Source organism: Protomyctophum bolini (genome assembly GCF_963924005.1).
Source record: "Protomyctophum bolini genome assembly, chromosome: 3".
NCBI lineage: Eukaryota > Metazoa > Chordata > Actinopteri > Myctophiformes > Myctophidae > Protomyctophum > Protomyctophum bolini.
Window position 1 is genome coordinate 25,047,583 of NC_137864.1, and position 20,642 is coordinate 25,068,224.

A 20,642-nucleotide genomic window follows, 5' to 3' on the forward strand; every position below is an offset into this window, starting at 1 on the left:
TGACACCCCGTGGATTGCGCAAAACGGCCTTGAATTAGTCATGGGTGTGTTTAAGGCGTGTTTGAGACGTACCCAATCAACATGTCCGTACTATTCTCTTTACCAGTCAGATGATGTCACATACGGAATGCGCACTTTTCTTCAGGCTGGCACCATAGAAGACATGACATATGACTTTGTCACATTTGGGTTAATTATTCCTATTGCACTGCATGCTGTCACCTTTATGCCTCAAAATATTTTTAATTTAAATTATAATTATATTATATTTGAAATGAGTAATGAGTTGAATGCGTGGTGCGGCCCGTGATGGTATATGGTCTTCGCTCGTAGCATTTTATTGAAGAAGACTTGAATCGGGTCCATAATCCCAAGGATTATGGAGATGTTTTTATTTTTTTTAAAGGTTGAGAAATGAAGGAATTATGGCCGTTTCTAATCTCAACTTTTTACAAAAAAGAAGCTGCAAAAAGATCGCTGTTGCCATGTCTCATAGAAACAAGTAAATAGGTCTATAAAAATAAGCGCATATAACAGGGGTCTGTTACAGACCATCTGTAACCTATTTTAAAATGAAGTGCCATGTTTTTATTTTCTAGATAGTGAGTCTGCCATATCCAGATACATTTTAATGACACCACATTAAAATAAAAAACATATTTTGATTGTCCACAAATATAAAGTTCTTCCATCTTTTTAAATATTTTCTTGCACATTGTTATAATGATCATTATATATTCGCCTGCAGTCAGAGTTCATAGTTTTAATGAATGAATGTGATGCATTGTGAGCTGGTAGATCTGCTATTTTCAAAAGTAATCTTGGAAAAATGTAATAACATTTTTGGATTAGCCGTCCTTAGTTGGGCAAATGCATTCATCTGGGGATCCTTGACATGGGAATGTGCTGTGTGAGGATCACTGGTTTAAACAACATTAGGAGAAAAGCCCAAATAACCACTTTAGAAACAAGAAAAGCAACCACAACTACCAATATTTACAAGCAACTTTACAGAAAAAGAAGCCGCTTATAATAAACAGACTTGGCAACACTCCAGCAGCGTCCCAGAGCCGCTCAAGTGTAAAATCAAACAGTGCTTTATCTGCTTTTTGCGTTTATGAGGTGGTCAGACCCACGTCTAATCGTTATGCGCTGAGTGTTTGTAGGTCAAGGGGCTTAATAGCAAATTGCGCAAAGCGAAAATAATGAACATATGGACACTCCCACAATGCTAAAATATTCAGGAACGCCATATGCCATATGTGTGTGCGTTCAACACGGGACGATAAGGCTTTCATAATACCATTGTGCGCAGAGCGATGCCAATTTATGTATTACCCCAGTGTAAAACGGAAGTGGTTAATGGGGGCCCATGTGTTACAACTTGGAAATATTTGCTTCAAGGCCTTGCACTTACATTCTAGGGGCACCTGTTCACTCAGTGATTTGTAATAGGCTTCTAGAATCTCAAAGTTCCTCTGGTTTATTCTTTCTTGCAGCGAGATGTCTCCAAACCTATCAAGAGAGACAGAAAGAGGGTCATACAGAACGAGAAAGGATACAGACAGTGACAGATATATTTTTTCTATGAAAGCAGTCCTGTTTTCTCTTCAATCAGATAAAAGATCTGAGAGGGAGAAAACAGACTAGTATGCACACAATGCGCATGTACTGTACATATCATGCAATACTTAATTATTATCTGGTTTAGAAAAACAATTATGTTGATTTATTACTATGCATGTACTCATAACATAAACAGCCATACCGGTATAAATGAATGAGAATGAATCTGTTTTGTAGCCTTGTTTATTGTAGCATAGGTTTATGCAAACCATGTAAAATGATCCATGACCACCAACATATACTTATAATAAAATCTGAGAAATCCCTGAGCGTCCACATTCTCAGACGTCCAATTATTATGAAAGAACACTATTCAGAAGGTTTCTTAAGATAAGCAAAGGAGTTTATTTTAATTTATTTATTATTCGTTTTTTGTTGTTGCCAAAAGTACAATTATTGTTTCCACATGTTTGATCACGGTTTGTCTTAATGCTCTTAATGTTGTGCAAAGCAATTTGAATTGCCTTGCTGTTGAAACATATCTAATGTCAGTGTACAGAACATTTATATAATCTATTTTTCGGCTTGTCTTCTCGTTAGTTCTCTGTCATATTGTTATAAATTGCAGGTGCTGTTCTTGCGGTACCTCTCTGCTATCGTTTGCTGTTCGTTGATACCCACGTTGAACAACACGGGGAACACTTGTAACGGCTTGCCTTCCTTGATCTCCTCTGGTAAAGTCTGGAACACCAGCTGCGGTAACGGTACTTCTACAGTGTAGTGGTCTCTGAATGGAAAAAATAAATGAAGAAAGGGAGAAAATTTGTGCCACAATAGCTACTACTGCATTCAGGTGGTGACGAGGACGTATTCTGCGTTACCCGCACAGCTATTTAGCCGATCTGCCCTTTTGGCCACACGGAGACTACGTTTTTGGGGACTTAATCGGCTAATTTTGAAACCACCTCCCAGAGTGGCAAACTTTGGAGATGCGATGTACAGCGAATGCCGCCTATTTGCTGAAACAGTGACGCAATAGTCCCCTCGTCCCCTCCAAACTAACCTCACGTCACCAGACTTTCCACCTCCAGTATCACACCAATTTTTGCACATAATGTCTTGTAGATGAGCTATTTTCGGAGAACATATGTAAATGATGGTGATTACCAATCTGGAAAGCCAAGAAAAAAACGGATGATCTACATTATTGTTTGCCTACTAACAGGGCCGCGGGAAGGTATTTACAGCAGGCGGTGCTGAACGTGCTGAACAGAAGGGCCCAACAGTCTCATTGTGGGCATGACATCTATTTAGCCCTTGCCTTTTCATCTTATTATAGACCACTAATTCAAATGTGTAGGCTATAATTATGAAAAAAATCTAACAATAATAAAAACATTATTTATGATTAATATACTGAGGATTGCACCTGACTTGATAAGGCAAAATGGTTGAAATGTCAGTTCCTTAGTTTATTTCCTTTTCTCAGTTATAATCTGCTGGGAATGTCTAGTCAAATTAAAAAGGAACAAACACCCGCACACTGTCTTCAAAGGCAGTGAACCAACTTTTAATAGGGCAACGGCAACGTTTTCGGTTCTTTATTTCTTCTTCTCAGTTCTCGGTTTGCTGGAAAGTAGTTCCATGTATGGTATGGTACACATACATATGGCTGACATTTCACTTCTTTATTTCTTCTTCTCAGTTCTCGGTTTGCTGGAAAGTTCTAGTCAAATGATTTGTGGGGGGGGGGGGGGGGGGGGGGGGGGGGGGGCGTGCTGCGAATAATCCTGCTTAGGGCACCAGATTGCTCAGGACCGGCCCTGTCTCGTAGCCTCAATACTATCACCTATGCTCATCCCAGTAGCTTGTTTGCACTATACAAGCTTTGCCTCCATTTCTGATTAGTGAGCTTATGGGCAAAAATATTATCGTTGCTGTCGGGTGGAAACGATTGAATGTCCTAAGCTGTTACTTTTCAAAAAATGGAAATAATTTTTTTAAATAAAGAATCTGTCTATTTCAAAATAGCCGATACTACAAGCTCGTAACACATCACAATGGGACGCGTTGTGAGCTTGTAGTTTGGCTATTTTTGCTACTTTTGTGCAACACTCTGGTACAGCATTAAGTTATGAAAAAAAATCATTTTCTTCACATGTGTTAGTGAATCTGTGAGAGAGTTACTCAGATATCTTGGTACTGTATCGCGTTTTTCCACCCGGCATAGTTGCTTTGTCACTGGCACATCAAAACATTAAACTACAGTCCATAGGCCTTAGTCATACTGTCTGCTCCACTTAATCAGCACGATCACTGTCTGCACGCTGTGGCACGGTGTGCCTGTAGGGCTATATTTGTCATCACTCGTTAATCCTTCCTCATATTATAGCTGCAGTAAATTAAATGTCTCACCGTCTGCCATAGACTACAGGTTGGAGGTCGCTGAGGTCGTCTGTGTTGGCCTCTGTGATCTTAAACATGACTCGGTGCAGATCTGAGATGCCCACCTCCATGTCCTCCAGCATGCCAATCTCTTCACCTGTGTTACAAATACAACCAAGCAGTGAGCTCATCAGCCACTGATTAAATCGGCAATGTGTAACCTTTTTTTAAATAAATAAAGTGTCATTTTGTATTTTAATGCAATATAAATTTTGGAGTTGTTGTGTTTTGTCTCCCTGCTCTTTTTCGAATGACAAACACACACACACACACACACACACAAACACACACACACACACACACACACACACACACACACACACACACACACACACACACACACACACACACACACACACACACACACACACACACACACACACACACACACACACACACACACACACACACACACACACACACACACACACACACACACACACACACACACTCTACCTTGATTACCAAAGAGGGGGAGGTGCTGAAAGTCAAGTTAAGTTCCAAATCACAACATTTGTTATCTATTTAAGGGCACCATAGATCATGTCTAGACCATACACTTTAATTAAATATGTTTAGACAGTTTAATTCTCCTCAATCAATGTCCAATACAGTAATCACACATGCTAATAAACTGTTTCAGATACTATACAAGGGGCATTGGTAAACACAGCCCAATATTTGCAGGTTTCAGAGTCTAGATTGAAGTCACGGGTGATGTGCCTTTGACACTACAATCCCTACTTTGGACCCTAACATTAGGGTATCATAATCGGTTTAATCTTTTAAATCTATTGCAGTGGATTATAATGTGATGAGAGAGTGCTGCAGACTAGCTATCAGCAACTCTGGACTCCTGGATCGCTGCCTTCCACACCCTCCTGGGGTCTTGAACTCTGCAGTGTCACACCGCAGTGTCTCCACATAGATGGTGCGCTTCTTTCCCTCCCTAACTATGCTTTGGGTCGGCTCCCACAGTGTCCGTTTGCTTACCACCAGTTCTTGGTACTTAGCACAGTCCCCAGCCAGTCTCATCCTCTCTTTGACCTTACGTGTGACCCGTGGGAGGCCCCCGTAAGAGGTCCACATTTCTGGTGTGGACCGCCCATGTGACACCAAGTGCCATTTGCAGCATTCTTGTGCAGACGCCATCCAGGGCCATTTCCTGTGAGCGCCCATGTCTCAGCCCCATACAGCAGTACTGACTTCAACAGCCATCCCGTGAGGTCATCTCCCATGTCAGATTTCCATACTCTCCTCATCTAACGCAAGACATTCCTAGCTCGAGCACCGAGGTGGCAATGATTTTGCCAAATGCCATTACTTTTGTTTTCTTGGCATTGAGCTTGGAACCTGGCCGTGATGGGCAAAAAGAAAAAAAAAGGTACCTCCTAGTAACTGGTACACAAGGACTATGCAGTCCAAATGAAAGCACCATTTCTTACTCACTGTAGGTGCTGAGCAGGCTCTCGAACTGGACCACCAGGCCAACTTGGTGAAGCTGCCTCAGGAAGCCCTTGTCTTCCATCCCTGCATACAGTCTCATGACGAAACCACAGGCCAAGGCTGCTAGCTGTGTGCGCCCGCACACACACACACACACACACACACACACACACACACACACACACACACACACACACACACACACACACACACACACACACACACACACACACACACACACACACACACACACACACACACACACGTATATAGTTTAACTAGTTAAAACCCTTTATTAGAAACAGAACACACGGGACATACAAATTCTACTAATTAATCTATCTGAATTATGACATTATTTTATCTCAGCATTGAAACTTTTCCCCCTCATAAATGAATAACCTACTTTTTCATACAAAAGTAGTAAACAATAGCTGATCTACAAGCTCACAACTCATAACAACGTGATGCGTTGTGAGGTTGTAGATTTGCAATTTGTTTGTGACACATAACTGCATTGGAACACAGTTATAAGCTTGTGACTAATAAGTTCATTGGAACACAGCTTTTCCCCCATTTTCAGGAAAGGTAGCGGTTTCCACCTGACAGCGCTGATATATACTTGATGTCACAGTGCATGGCCACCTACTGCCTGGCTAAAGACTACGTCCCTCCTCTGTTGGAGGACCAGACCCTGGGGAATGCTGCAAGCTGCCTCCTGTAAAAGCACAAAGGTCATGGCCCTCTTAGCCCTCTCCACCACCTCCGCCACACACTCCTTTAACCTGGTCACCACTGGGCACAGCTGCTCTCTCCAGTCACCTGGTGGAGACGGGTGGGGTTTGGAGGTATAGCGCAGCATGCAGGGAAGGGGAGAAGAAATAAGGGGCAGGAGAGAGAAATAGGAAGAGAGGGACGGTGGGGGAAACAGAGTATTATAACATATTTAGAAACATATTGTGTGAGTCTGGCATCCCTAATATGGCATTCAGCAGAGAAGAAAATCTGTTAATACAAATAATCTAGCTATCAACCTGATATCTAAGCATTCACATGGCTATAATGATGTGTTAAGAGTAAATGCACTGTAACTTAATACCGGTAATTCATTTAGTACACAGTAGTCTGTCTTGTCAGTGCAGACAAACAGGCACTAACAGAGACAATGACTATGAGGAAAAATTCTCGATTTGAAACATCGTACATCTGTACTGTGACATTCATCTTCTGTTCCCTTGTTGTCTCCCCTAATACAAATAATGCAGACATTCTTGAAATTATATATTCCATGTTTTTTATTCCATGTCTTACCTTTATTTAAAACTCATGGCTATATGCACACACTGCACCAGAGAGAGATCCGGACTCAATGGTGCAAAGTTATAAAGTATACTATAAAGTACATAGAAAGCAGCAGACCCAGCATGGCTGGCTACACATGCCTATTAGTGCACCAATATACTGTATGCGTGTGTGTGTGTGTGGGTGTGTGTGTGTGTGTGTGTGTGTGTGTGTGTGTGTGTGTGTGTGTGTGTGTGTGTGTGTGTGTGTGTGTGTGTGTGTGTGTGTGTGTGTGCGCGCGCGCGCATGTGTGTGTGTGTGTGTGCGTGCATGCATGCTTTGCATGCAGTGTACGTGTGTGTGGTCAATAAAGCACAGAGGCTTTAATTATAAAACAGCCTCAATTGTGTCTGCATAACAACCCACAGTAGCACTCAGCATGCTACAGTGACTTAACGACCGACCATGGACTGTGGGACTTTTATGCAGTTACATGAGCATTCTCATTTCTCATTGTACTCTTCAGTCAGTTGGTATATCGATCTGAAATTGATTTAAGCAGATTTTTTACTTTTCCTCAATTTAAGCTGTTTAATAGCATCTTTGCCACAGCACGGGCTACTACGGGATCTGTAAGTCTCAAATAAATATGCACATACAGTAGTGTGTAACTAGGTATGGACTAGTCACTAGTAGGCCTCTACAGTATATACAGTAAGCAGAAAACATGGTGCTTCACAATGTGTTGATCGGTGTGTTAAGGTTTTGGTAACCAGATTATTGTGTGGATGAAATATGCACTCTCGCTCCCTCCCTCAGTCCAGTCACGTTTTGACTTGATATGTTTTGACACATACAGTTTACAGATACTGAATGTAGTCCTCCGTAGCTATATTCAGCACATTCAGTCAAATCTGCTGAGGCAGGTTTGGCGTGAGCGTAGTGCTTGAAAGAAATTGACCGAAATACACTTTAATCAAAAATTAAAAGACCACTGGAAGAATGAATATCCTGCACTTAAAGCAACATGTTGGACATTGATCTTGCCCATTCCTTCTGTCTGTTGAACTTTAATTACAGGTTGTCTGAACCTTGAGCCAGTTTGGGACAATAGTAGGCTGTTAAAGCAGGGCATCCAATCATGTGACATTCTAAAAACTAAAACACCAGCTGGTTGTTACAGTATGATACACGTACGTGAAAGTGGAAGGCATGCATTGAATATATGCACCACCCTATAGCCTTCCTCTTACAGTACAACAACAATGCCATAGCTCTGAAAGCCTTGTGTGGCTATTGGAATTGATCTTTGATCATAACAGTGCCACTGAGGTGGTTATAGTGTGTTGCCTAGTTATTTTCTTTATGGTTTTTTCGAACACAGTGAAGGAAGATAGTCAATGAGTAACTGAAAAGTAAAGAAATAGTAAACAATAAAAGGAATATAAAAGATGACAATTAGTGGTGCAGTATAATCGGTAGCATATCGAAATCGGCCATATCGACAAAGAAAATGCCATATCAGTATTGGATCGGTCTCAAAATATTACAGATTAGTTTCACAGATATTGATGATTCAATAATAATGTGGCTGTCAATGACTGTCACTTTTGTTTTGTGTGGGCTATTTCTAATGTTTGAAGGCAGCATAATCCGTATAATATCAGAATCGGTCAAAATCGGTATCGGCAGATATGACCCTGCAAATAATGCATCATGTTATAAGATTTTAGATCGTCTACTTTCACAATATTCGTTGTACTTTGAAGTACCGTATAGCATGCAGAGTTAACCACTACGTTCAGAGAAAGTGACATTGTTCCACTCAGGGGCCCAGAAGGCCACTAGGCCAGTGTGTTTCTATCAACCTGATGGTAGGTAAACAACCAGAAGGCCACTAGGCCAGTGTGTTTCTATCAACCTGATGGTAGGTAAACAACCAGAAGGCCACTAGGCCAGTGTGTTTCATTCAACCTGATGGTTGGTAAACAACCAGAAGGCCACTAGGCCAGTGTGTTTCATTCAACCTGATGGTTGGTAAACAACCAGAAGGCCACTAGGCCAGTGTGTTTCATTCAACCTGATGGTAGGTAAACAACCAGAAGGCCACTAGGCCAGTGTGTTTCATTCAACCTGATGGTAGGTAAACAACCAGAAGGCCACTAGGCCAGTGTGTTTCATTCAACCTGATGGTTGGTAAACAACCAGAAGGCCACTAGGCCAGTGTGTTTCATTCAACCTGATGGTTGGTAAACAACCAGAAGGCCACTAGGCCAGTGTGTTTCAATCAACCTGATGGTTGGTAAACAACCAGAAGGCCACTAGGCCAGTGTGTTTCATTCAACCTGATGGTTGGTAAACAACCAGAAGGCCACTAGGCCAGTATGTTTCATTCAACCTGATGGTTGGTAAACAACCAGAAGGCCACTAGGCCAGTGTGTTTCAATCAACCTGATGGTTGGTAAACAACCAGAAGGCCACTAGGCCAGTGTATTTCATTCAACCTGATGGTTGGTAAACAACCAGAAGGCCACTAGGCCAGTGTGTTTCAAACAACCAGAAGGCCACTAGGCCAGTATGTTTCTATCAACCTGATGGTTGGTAAACAACCAGAAGGCCACTAGGCCAGTGTGTTTCATTCAACCTGATGGTTGGTAAACAACCAGAAGGCCACTAGGCCAGTGTGTTTCATTCAACCTGATGGTAGGTAAACAACCAGAAGGCCACTAGGCCAGTGTGTTTCATTCAACCTGATGGTTGGTAAACAACCAGAAGGCCACTAGGCCAGTATGTTTCTATCAACCTGATGGTTGGTAAACAACCAGAAGGCCACTAGGCCAGTATGTTTCTATCAACCTGATGGTTGGTAAACAACCAGAAGGCCACTAGGCCAGTGTGTTTCATTCAACCTGATGGTTGGTAAACAACCAGAAGGCCACTAGGCCAGTGTGTTTCTATCAACCTGATGGTTGGTAAACAAAAGTGGACAGAGGGATTTCGGCTAATTGAGTTCAGGACCACAGATTAACTTGATTTTACTTTATATACATTAACTGCAATAAATCAAGTTTGAGAACACCAGTGTCTGAACGATTCCACTAACAACAGGGGGCAGTATTGCCTAGGTAGTGTGCTGCTCTCCCCATGGTGAAATCCATACAGCATTCTGGGAGAGATGACAGTGTGTGCGTCCACATGAAAACACAGTAGGGAACACATACTAGTACATCACATTTGCCTCGACCTGCCCTGTCAAAACAATCACGTCTTATCTTATTTTGCAAATACCACCTCACTCTGTGCGGGGAATGGGATGGGTGGTGTGTGCGTGTGTGTGTGTGTGTGTGTGTGTGCGGGTGCGCAGGTGCGTGTGTGTGAGTGCGCGTGTGACACGCCGTGTGCTGGTGGGGGGCAATGGGATTTAAAAAGACAGAATGCTCCAACTGTCAACTCCTCCGGCAGCCCGCCTGTCCAAACAGCCAAACCTCCACACAATGCCTTGTCGTCAACAACCTCGGCTCAACAACCAATCAAGTCTAAGCGATAAACCTCTCCTATCTCTCATTACTCCGTTAGACAAGCTGGTGACCACTTGCTCTACAGTATGTCTGTGCAGCATCTTAATAAAAGCTGCTGTTATCTCACAATGTGTCTACATGGACTGGATGCCCTTGCACTTGCCTGCCAGATGATGCAATGGTACAAATGCACATATTTCGCAGATGCTTTTTGGCCGAAACATTCCGGCTTCTCTCTGAAGCCAACACAGAGAGACTAATGCATGCTTTTATCACATGCAAGCTGGATTACTGTAATGCTCTTATGTCTGCACCAAATAAACAAACAAACTAGCCCAAATACAATGCAATCAATACAAAACTCGTACTGACAGGACCAGAAAGAGAGCTCAAATTACACCAATTTTAAAATCAGAGCCACTGGAATGGCCTCCCAGAGTATCTGAACATAGCTGATAATGTTGATTATTGTTATTAAACGCTAATTTAAAACACATGCATTATCCTGGCTTTTAACTAGGGTGTTCACAGTATGTTAGGCCTAGATTTGTTAATAAACAATTCACAATTTATTTGACTTCATGTGTACACTGTGAAACACTTTGTATTGCATTCAATATGAAAAGTGCTATGGCCTATACATACATTTTTGATTGATTAACCACTCATTATGCACACATAGACATACAAAAGTGTGTATAAACACTGCATTGAATATCTGTCTGCCTTCTCATGCTTGGTGTAATGCCAGTTGGCAGACAGGAACCTTCAGGTGCCTGCCCCACAGCCTGGGCATGAGGTTGAGGCAGCCTGTGGTCAAAAGTGGCTCGTCTTGTATATCAAATGTGTTTTTCTTCTTAATTTTTTATTTTTTTTTGGCAAAGACCAAAGAATTCTTGTTCCCTTTTCTACTATTGTTGTAAAAATGATGGAATGCTTCCAAGGTGGTCTGGAACATTTAGGCTTCATCCACACCTACATAAACGTAGCGTTTTCGTTTTCCTTTTAGTTTTAGTTTTTTTAAATCTCTCTGTCCATACGACACGTTTTTTTTAAATCTCTCTGTCCATATGACCAATGGCAAGACCCATGCAAAACTCCGTTTACATTGTCCACACAGGAACACACAGGCGGAGTTTAAAAAAAATACACTGTGGCAGGAGTTTTCCAAAAGATGCGTTTATATGGACCAAAAATGCGTTTGCGTGTGGGCGACCCCCCCAAAACGCATATAAAATTTACCCGGATATGTGTGGACAATTAAGGCCTTAGAATCATTTAACACATTAACCCATCTGGGAACAAACATTCAGCAAAAATAGCAGACCTACAAGCTCACATTACATTGCATCACTCACAGCGCAATATGTTGTGAGCTTGTAATCAGTTATTTCCTGAGATTTGGAGTAGCGAGAGCAACTCCCCGGGTGACATTCAGGGGAGTGTTCAGTGTTCCAAATTGATAAAAAACATTTGATCATTGACATTAAAAGAATAGAGCAACCTTTATGTGAACCAGGTCATCAACTTTGTGTGAATAAAGACTGGCAGCAATTTCAGTTGTGTGTTCAGTAGTGCACTGCAGTGATTTAGAGATGATAGCTTGCCTTGTACTATTCTCTAAAAAAGAAAAGTACCATATACCAAATAAATCATTAACATGTAGCAAGATGTGTGACAGACAGTTGGACTTGAAACTGATTAAACGTATTGTCGCTGCTGGTCAATAGTTACTGGTTCTGCATATTAAATATAGCTTTCATCATCTTCTCTGGCAAAGACAAGAACATTTCTGCAAATAATGCAGGGCCTACAGAGATTTTGGGTGGTGGTGGGGTATTCATTTACTCATAGCCAGAGGGGCTACAAAACACATATCACAAACTAATGCTAGTGTAATGTTCAGAATTTAAACAACACTGAATTCAGACAATCTGCAGCGTCAGAGGGACAGCTAAGCTTTTTTCCCCCAACATATTGCACTGAGCAAGAGCAAGCCAATTTTATTGTTGCTAAGCGCTAGCAGGGAAGAATTACTTTACTTTATCTATTTGTTTGGTCTGGACAGAGAAGATTGATGAACACAAGACAAGTGTAATACATACACCTGATTTAGCTAAAGCTACTTTCCATTTGTAGTCAAAAACCAAGAAACTATACAGACATTACAAAATTTAACATTAGCATAAATGCAGATGTCCAGACCAGCCTTGAATTCATAGTCTTTTTTTGTCGCATTCCTAAGCCAATAATTTGATGACAGGCAGAGGAGACTCAATGGAGACTCTTTGGTCATCAAATTATTGGCTTAGGAATGCGATAAAGCCAAAAAACCTCCATGACATGAAGGCTTCATGGTGTGTATAATTGATAGAGAATACATTATTGTTTTGGGTGAACTACGTACTCCTTTAAAATATTTATTTACCAGGGTTGTGGGAAGTGATGACATCAGCCAGTTTCTGCTCTGTGATTGGTTCCCTCCTACCGTTGTCTTGCTCCTGGAGTTTATCCACCATGGCAATGACACAGTTGAGACTCTTGGCCACACTGGCCCACACTCTGTCCTACAGGAGACACACAAAGTCAGCAGTCACCTCCGGGCAGCTCGGCATGCCAGCATCTCTGTGCGTCTCTCTCCCTTCAGTTCATTTCTCAGACTGTCTCTCATCAAACTGTATCCTTTCAACGTCCTCTGTATCATAGAGATTTTGTGGGAACTGGGAGTCATTTATTCTCAGATTCCCCTCAAAGACTATTTTTTGGTCTCTATCCCAGATTTGGAATTTTAGTGTGTCTGTCTATGCACGAGTATGTGTGTGCGTGCGTGTGCGTGTGTGTGTGTGTGTTGGAGTGAATTTGTGTCTCTTCCTTGCTCTCAGAGGTGAGGCTCTCAACAGTTGAGAAACATCTACAAGATAATTACTCTGCAGTGGTTGTGGCTCCTGCTGTTACACATCGCAAATGGACCCCACTCTTTCTCTCACACACTTACAGTACATCTGGCTGATGTATTGCACGCACACACACACATGCGTGCACACACACACACACACACACACACACACACACACACACACACACACACACACACACACACACACACACACACACACACACACACACACACACACACACACGGTAACAGATGCTCATTATTTTTGGATAAGCGCTCATCTCTCTAAATAGAAAACCACATACTGTGATCATGCTTGTGTGGTAATTTCATCAACACAAATTCTTGGTAGCATGAGCAAATGGGTGGGATTTGTGTCAGGTTTGAGTGTAAATCAGCTACCTACAGTCCTACAGTAGGTATTACCCCACCCCACACCAACAAAAGCACATCTACAAGCTCAAAACACGGGTTAAACTGATATATTGACAACTTGTTAGGAATCCCCTGAAACCCCACTTTGAGAACGACTGATGCAGCATACACTTCATTATAGATGTGAAAGAGATAAACATGGCCATCACTTGCCCATTCCTCCTCGTCATACTCTTTCTGGTGTGGGATAAAGTCCTGGCACGTCAGTGACGATAAAGGGGGAGAGAGTGGCGCACCGGTCCTTTCCCCGTGGCTCGTGACCTCTGACCCTTCCACGTTGTTGCACACTGGGGCTTCGGTGACCGATGTGGCTGGACTGTGGCCCGGGAGGTTGTGGACGGGGCTTTGGTGCTGATTGTGGGTACTGGCCGAGTTGGGGCTCTGGTGACCCTGCTGGAGGTGACCCGTCTGGGGTTGGGCCGTGGGCTGGTTCTGGGTCTTGGACACGTAGCCGGGCCGTGCGGCATGCAGAGCCAGCAGAGCGCTCTTCACCAGCTCGTCTTTGAGTGCATGGACAAACTGCTCCGTCTGTTGGGGTAACGGGGAGAAAGAGAGGGGGGGGGGGGGGGGGTGACGACAGTCAATCAATCTACCGTAGCTACAACCAGTTCTAGCACTCTTCCGGAACCTTCAGTAATCAGTGCAGACAATATATTCATTCTTTTCTTTTCACTCCACAGAGATAGAGACAGTGAGGGAGAGAGGGGCCGAGACAAATAGACACGGCTAGTGAGACACACATAGAGAACGAGTTGATGTGGAGGAAGAGAAAGAGAACACAAGAGAGTCAGTGAGAACATTGTAGAAAGAGAGAATGATGGCGGAGAGGGAGCTGCGCACAATAACAGGTGGAACCAACGAGGTAAGTTGTGAGAGTTGAGAACAGGGAAGCTGTTTACATAGGATGAACGGAAGGGGAGAAACAAGGAGAAAATCTACTACTTCTACTTCAGCAACAAAGCCGCTCTATCCTCCATTACTGCCTCTGCAGTGCTGATATCGTGGGCTGTGAGCTGTGTGAGGAAAAAAAGGAAAAAGAAAACAACTAACACACAACAAACAATTCAATTACTCTTGTGCCAGAGCCACTCGTCTGAGGGGGTGCGCCTCCTTTGATCTCAAATTCAAATTCAATGAGTCACTGTATGTCGAAGCCGCCACCGAGGCGAGGAGGCTCACCTTCGCTGACCGCCCACTGCCGCACGAAGAAAACAAGACAACAAGAGCCCTCAATAATAATTGAGTTGGCTCACAGTAAGCAATTCTATTACCACAACAAAATGTGTTCTAACAAAGCACATGAGCTGAGAGTTCTATTTTCCAAAAGGAAAAAGATTGTTGCATATTTGTCGCGCAAATATACACCGCCCCAACCCTCCATCCTGCTGCTGCTTCCCCCTCCTTTGTGGTGGAGGGAGAACGGATTCTTCTTGAGAGACTGCAGAAACGGGAGGTATCGGGGGTGGGGAGTGTGGGGGAGAGAATTTTACTGAGCGTTGAGACACATGTACACACAGGCCAGCGTATGCAGAGTAATTACTCACGCCTATGCCATTACATAGAATGTTACCACAGCAACCAATGCAGGTAGGTAAACAACGTCTGCCTGAATACACAAGTTTGATTTGACCTTTTTCCAAAAAGATTGTACTAGGTAGTCAGTCCTAAAGTATTTGAGGACAACATTAAAAGATTTGCCTGCAGTCTGAACAAAGCACTAGAAACTGCTACGACGTCATATGTGCTCTATAGGGATCACTGACCTGAAATCAAGGTGAGAAATGTTATGAATATTTCAATAATACAACTAGCATATTTCTCCCATCTACTGCAGGCTAATTTGCATATTAATTAACTCGCTGTCAGTTTATCCGCTTTCTCTATTTCACTGTTGACGCCAAGCTATACTGACTCTGCAGGGAAACTTCAATGAAGTTTGAAGTACGGGCAGTGCAGTGCTGGCAGCACTTGGCTGAGGTTCTTGCAACATACAGAATCACTTCAAAGCTGCGCTTCCCTTGTGGATAGATGTTTTGTCACACCTACTGTACCAAAGATCTTCTAGATTAAACTTCCCGGCCATCAAGGAACAGGTAGGAGTTGTAATGACAAATGCTTTGTCCAAGTCTTGCAAAAATACATCATAAATAAATACTGAAAACAGATATAATCATTAAAGATGGAGTGCCGTGATTGTTTTACATCCTAAAACGTGATCATCAGGTATTATTATAAGGAGGAAGATTATTATTATTATTATTTTTCAAAAATGTGTACAGTATTTGTGTACACACCCACCAGTTCATTAAGCCTGGTTTGCCTGGTGGGTGGCGATCCACCTGAACTGAAGCTGCACCCACAGCGGTTGTTGTATGATAAAGGGGGATGGGTTAGGGGAGGGGATGATATTGTGATGTCACTATATCACTGTCTTTTCATTGGCACGTTTGACTGTTAAGGTTTCAGCCTCCAGGAAGAAACCCTAAATACAAAGGGAAGACATCATTGCACATAAAAACCACACCAAGGGGTCTAATGAAGTACTGTCACCTCATAAACACATGAAAAATCATGGCACTCCATCTTTAAGGAAAGTTTATGCATGTACTATGTGTACATAAACTCTTAATTTCCATTCCCCCCCCCCCCCCCCCCGAGGGGTCACGACCCCTGGTTGAGAACCCCTGGCCTACCACACGTACAGCACTTTATAGTCATACATTAGCAGTAAATTGCCTATTCATATTCACACAATGTCTTTAATTACTGTGAGTCAATAATGGCTGTAGGTAATTGCCTGAGAAGAGACCGTTCCTATGGAATAATGTTTTTTATCATAATTGTGTAGTTCCAAACTACAATATGTTCTATGATAAACATTGTACGCAGAGACATAAGATTCTTACAAGGATGAAAATGCTCAAACCACCACCAACCAACAAATACAGAAAGTCTTTTCAGCTAAATGTATTAACATCGCATGAAAATCGCATAAGCCAAGGATTCAAAATGTCAATCCATATTCAAATTGAAGCCTGCTTATCAGGCCACAATGTTAATTTGCAATCTATGAGGACATTTATTATTCATTATCTTGCCAGAGACGGGCGAACAAGGCAGGACATAGCGGCGGCACTGTATTTCACGCGCCCTGATCATATTTGCACTTCTTAACTGTTCGGTCGCGGGGTGGGAAAATTTGCTTATGGCAACGTTCCAGAGACTGCCAGAAATGTTAGATGAAATCTAAGCAATTTTCCATTTTCCTGCATCTCCTTGCTTTTTCTGCCTGCCTGCCTGCCTGCCTGCCTGCCTGCCTGCCTGCCTGCCTGTCTGTCTGTCTGTCTGTCTGTCTGTCTGTCTGTCTGTCTGTCTTTCTGCCTGCCTGCCTGTCTGCCTGTCTGCCTGTCTGCCTATATGTGACTATATACTACTAGTGACTATACCATGAGGTCATGGCATCTTGCAGGACTGACAAGCAACAGAGATCTCCATACCGTATATGGGCTGTGAGGTCCACGTAGTGGCCTGAACCTCTAGATATTCCAATCTATAATAATCAGAAATCTTTTTTTTTTTTTTTTACATTTTCTATACTTTTTTAAATATTTAACTTTAATGTTATAATAGAAAGTCAATGGTCTGGGAGTGGGCTGAAACCTAACCTTGCCCAAATTTCAGATCATACATCATAGACAACTGTCAGTCAACTGACATCACAGGCTGACCACATGAAGTCCGAGTCCACGCTGTTCTCCCATGTGGTGAGATCCACATGATTCAATATGTTGTTTTGTTCTAAACCAGACAGCCTTGGACTTGCCCCAAATCAATGTCAATCAATGTGCTCCAGTCCAAACCCCAGGAGTTGCTGAATGATCATTGTGTGTTGTTGAGGGAAAGATGTTTTTGATAACATGTATTAAAGCAAGGCACACTATTATAAGATATTTCTTTCAAAAGCTGCTCAGCCTTGATATATATATATGTGTGTGTGTGTGTGTGTGTGTGTGTGTGTGTGTGTGTGTGTGTGTGTGTGTGTGTGTGTGTGTGTGTGACTGTGTGTGTGTGTGTGTGTGTGTGTGTGTGTGTGTGTGTGTGTCCTAGGTTTTCCAAAGCAACATTTTCTCTTTCTAAATAGGAAGGAACACCTAAGTCTATTTTAATTCTTCCAGCCATACCAGACAGGATCTCCCTGGAGATGAATCCCGGTGCAGGTATTCCTTCAATACACCTGCCTTTAATAAAATGCAAGTCTGAAGAAAAATGCTTAGCCGAGACAAAAGAGGTTCTTTCACTTTTTTGATCTGAAAGGATGAAAGGAATCTGTAAAACAACTCCGGGACTGATTTTCTAGGGAGAGGATGAGTAAAAAAAATAGAGCTCTTTTAAAACTCTGCATAACAGCTCCTGTGAAATGATGGTGGGTGTGTGCCAGTGTGTGTGTGTGTGTGTGTGTGTGTGTGTGTGTGTGTGTGTGTGTGTGTGTGTGTGTGTGTGTTTACCGTATAATGGATATTGCTGTCAAGACTCCAATAACACTCAGCTGTGAGGGTACTGTCTGTGTGTACTGTATGGGTACATGACCTCTAGACTCTGCAGAAATTCAATATAATTGAGCATAGCGGATCTAATCCTCAAACTTTTCCCATATATCTGTTGCAGGTGCGTGCAACATTCTGACTAGTCCCGAGACATAGCTGGAAGGAACAGAGATAGCTCACAAAGACTTTTCTATAATAAACGCCTTTGTGAGAGGGGCTTGGCACACAGACAAAGGGCCCTTTTCCACTGCATCATAGAGTTCTGAGAACGGTTAATAACTGTTTTTTTCATCTGTACACGGTTTGGCTCTGTTTGTCACTGAATGGTTTAAACCCATAGCTGTCCAGTCGAGCAGAGATGTACTGGAGTTTGGTGAGATAGGAATGTATCCCTTTGTGACATAAGTACTGGAAAACATGGCAACAGTTAACATAATGTAAGCATAAAAACAAGGACGCTTTGAACTACACAAAGTCGATTTCATGCACTGTTGCTTTCTAAAATGTGCTCCTTAAAATCTTAACACAACACAAGCACGACCTACGGTCTCTTTCACAACATAGCAGGCTAGCTTCAAATGTAATGTAGATTTGGCCTCAACTCATCTTGTGACTTCCCTCCTCATTCTATTGTTGTGCGGTTATTGTATGCAGCAACAAAAAGTTGGGAGCATTGTGGGGCTGCCCACTTTAAAGGAGAGGCCAAAAATTAGCTAATGTAAATACCAAAGGGTTGCCTGGTGTTTAAACTGCAGTTAGTAAACAACAGTTTTGTTGCGAAGAAGAACTGAGTTTGAATCCAACTCCCATATGACTCCATGCACTCCCTCCTCCCTGCCATCTTTAAACTCTCAAAGGCACATGCAAAAAAGAACCCTTTAAAAATACTTAAAAATAGGTTAAGAAACTAGGAATACAATAACAATAAAGAGACAATATGACGTAAATTACACATTATGGCGTACATTTTTTTCAAAACAAAACAAACTAACTAAAGACAAACATTAAACCTGTGTATAGGAGAGGCTAGCGGCCCTCAAAAATGTATGGGGATTGTGAGTGACATGATGTGACTTGACAAAAAACGCAAGGTTTCATATAGTTAACTGTGACCTTCGGTCCCTGCAACAAGATCAATCCCTCCCTTTTACTGTTTTGTTAAGTCCAAATGAGAAGAACTGAAGCGACCAGAGTATTTAAATTAAAATGTCACGTTTCTCCTTTGGATGCCCGTAATGATTTCTCCCTCTTCCATTGTCCTACAGCCTGCCTCCCCAATCACACAAAAGGTACCTTTTTCTCACCTTCAGTGATCCAACTATTCACATGAAATGATATCTGGAATGGATTGTGGCCGAACAAAGCACCTTTTGTAATAATTGATTACCATTTTCTTCTAAAACAGCAATTCTCAAACTATGGGTTGCGGTCCAAAGTGGGGTTATGGGAAGACGCCGTTGGAGTTGCACGAGGGAGAGCGAGTGCATTTTCCGACCGGCACTGCTGCGTAACGGAGCTGTCATAATCCACCCACCTTCCCAGCAGTGCCACGTCTCATTGCCACTGCCGGAGAATGCACACGCTCCTTCTGAGTTGCACTTTGGCAAAAACAGAAAAAAAGGTAATCAAGAAGCGTAAAAGACTGGGGTCGTCGTAACCAGCGTGAAGAGGACGTCAAAGACGGCCACTTGACTTGACTCGTCATGTACACACACACAGTCCCAACCGACCGAGAACCATGATGTAGCAACGCAGGACAGAACGAACACACACACACACACACACACACACACACACACACACACACACACACACACACACACACACACACACACACACACACACACACACACACACACACACACACACACACACACACACACACACACACACACACACACACACACACACACACAGGGATGCAGCAATGCAAAGGCACAAAGAACTGAATTGGCTGTTCATAAACGATATACCGTATATAGCAGGAATTAAGTTCAATATGACCGTGCAGGTGGCTTAAAAGAGCTTTTGTAACTCTGAGAACAAGAGGGTACAAATACATGGACAACAGATCCATGTATTTGGACAACAGATTTGGTTTCATTTCAATGTTCTAATTCTAATTAAATATTGGTGTAACATTCACCATGAAACAATAAGCTGTACATCAAAGACTGTTCAATCTAAGCTAGTGATAGCTTTTCATATATATTTTTTTAACCTACGTATAGCTAGTGGTGATATTGGGGGTTCAAGGCAACACTGTTAGAAGTTGAAAGCTGCAAGGTGTCTAAAGATAATTAACAGGTTTCATGATGATCGGACAGATCGATGCTCATTTGTTAATTTGGATTAAATGTGTGATAATTGGCCCAAAAGTTGTTGAGCCCCACCCCTTTGATGTTCATTGGTCAATACCTTAAAATCTAAATAAGATTCCATAAAATATATATTGCACACTGTAAGCTTTAATAATGCAATAATTATCCATGGAAATTTTGAAAGCATTCG

The 20,642-nt window shown here is 42.3% G+C and overlaps 1 protein-coding gene across 10 annotated transcripts in view; it reads right to left on the reverse strand.

The window, feature by feature from the left end:
* The window catches only part of inpp4b (inositol polyphosphate-4-phosphatase type II B), a 252,621-nt gene that overhangs the window by 13,819 nt on the left and 218,160 nt on the right, over nucleotides 1–20,642 (reverse strand). For all 10 annotated transcript variants that reach the window (XM_080759694.1, XM_080759692.1, XM_080759696.1 and 7 more), the window contains 7 exons: nucleotides 13,741–14,115; nucleotides 12,685–12,823; nucleotides 6,107–6,279; nucleotides 5,461–5,584; nucleotides 3,982–4,108; nucleotides 2,213–2,353; nucleotides 1,418–1,515 (listed from right to left, as the gene is read on the reverse strand). In XM_080759694.1, the coding sequence (XP_080615820.1) occupies nucleotides 1,418–1,515; nucleotides 2,213–2,353; nucleotides 3,982–4,108; nucleotides 5,461–5,584; nucleotides 6,107–6,279; nucleotides 12,685–12,823; nucleotides 13,741–14,115 (1,177 nt within the window). The remainder of the gene's footprint in view (nucleotides 1–1,417; nucleotides 1,516–2,212; nucleotides 2,354–3,981; nucleotides 4,109–5,460; nucleotides 5,585–6,106; nucleotides 6,280–12,684; nucleotides 12,824–13,740; nucleotides 14,116–20,642) is intronic.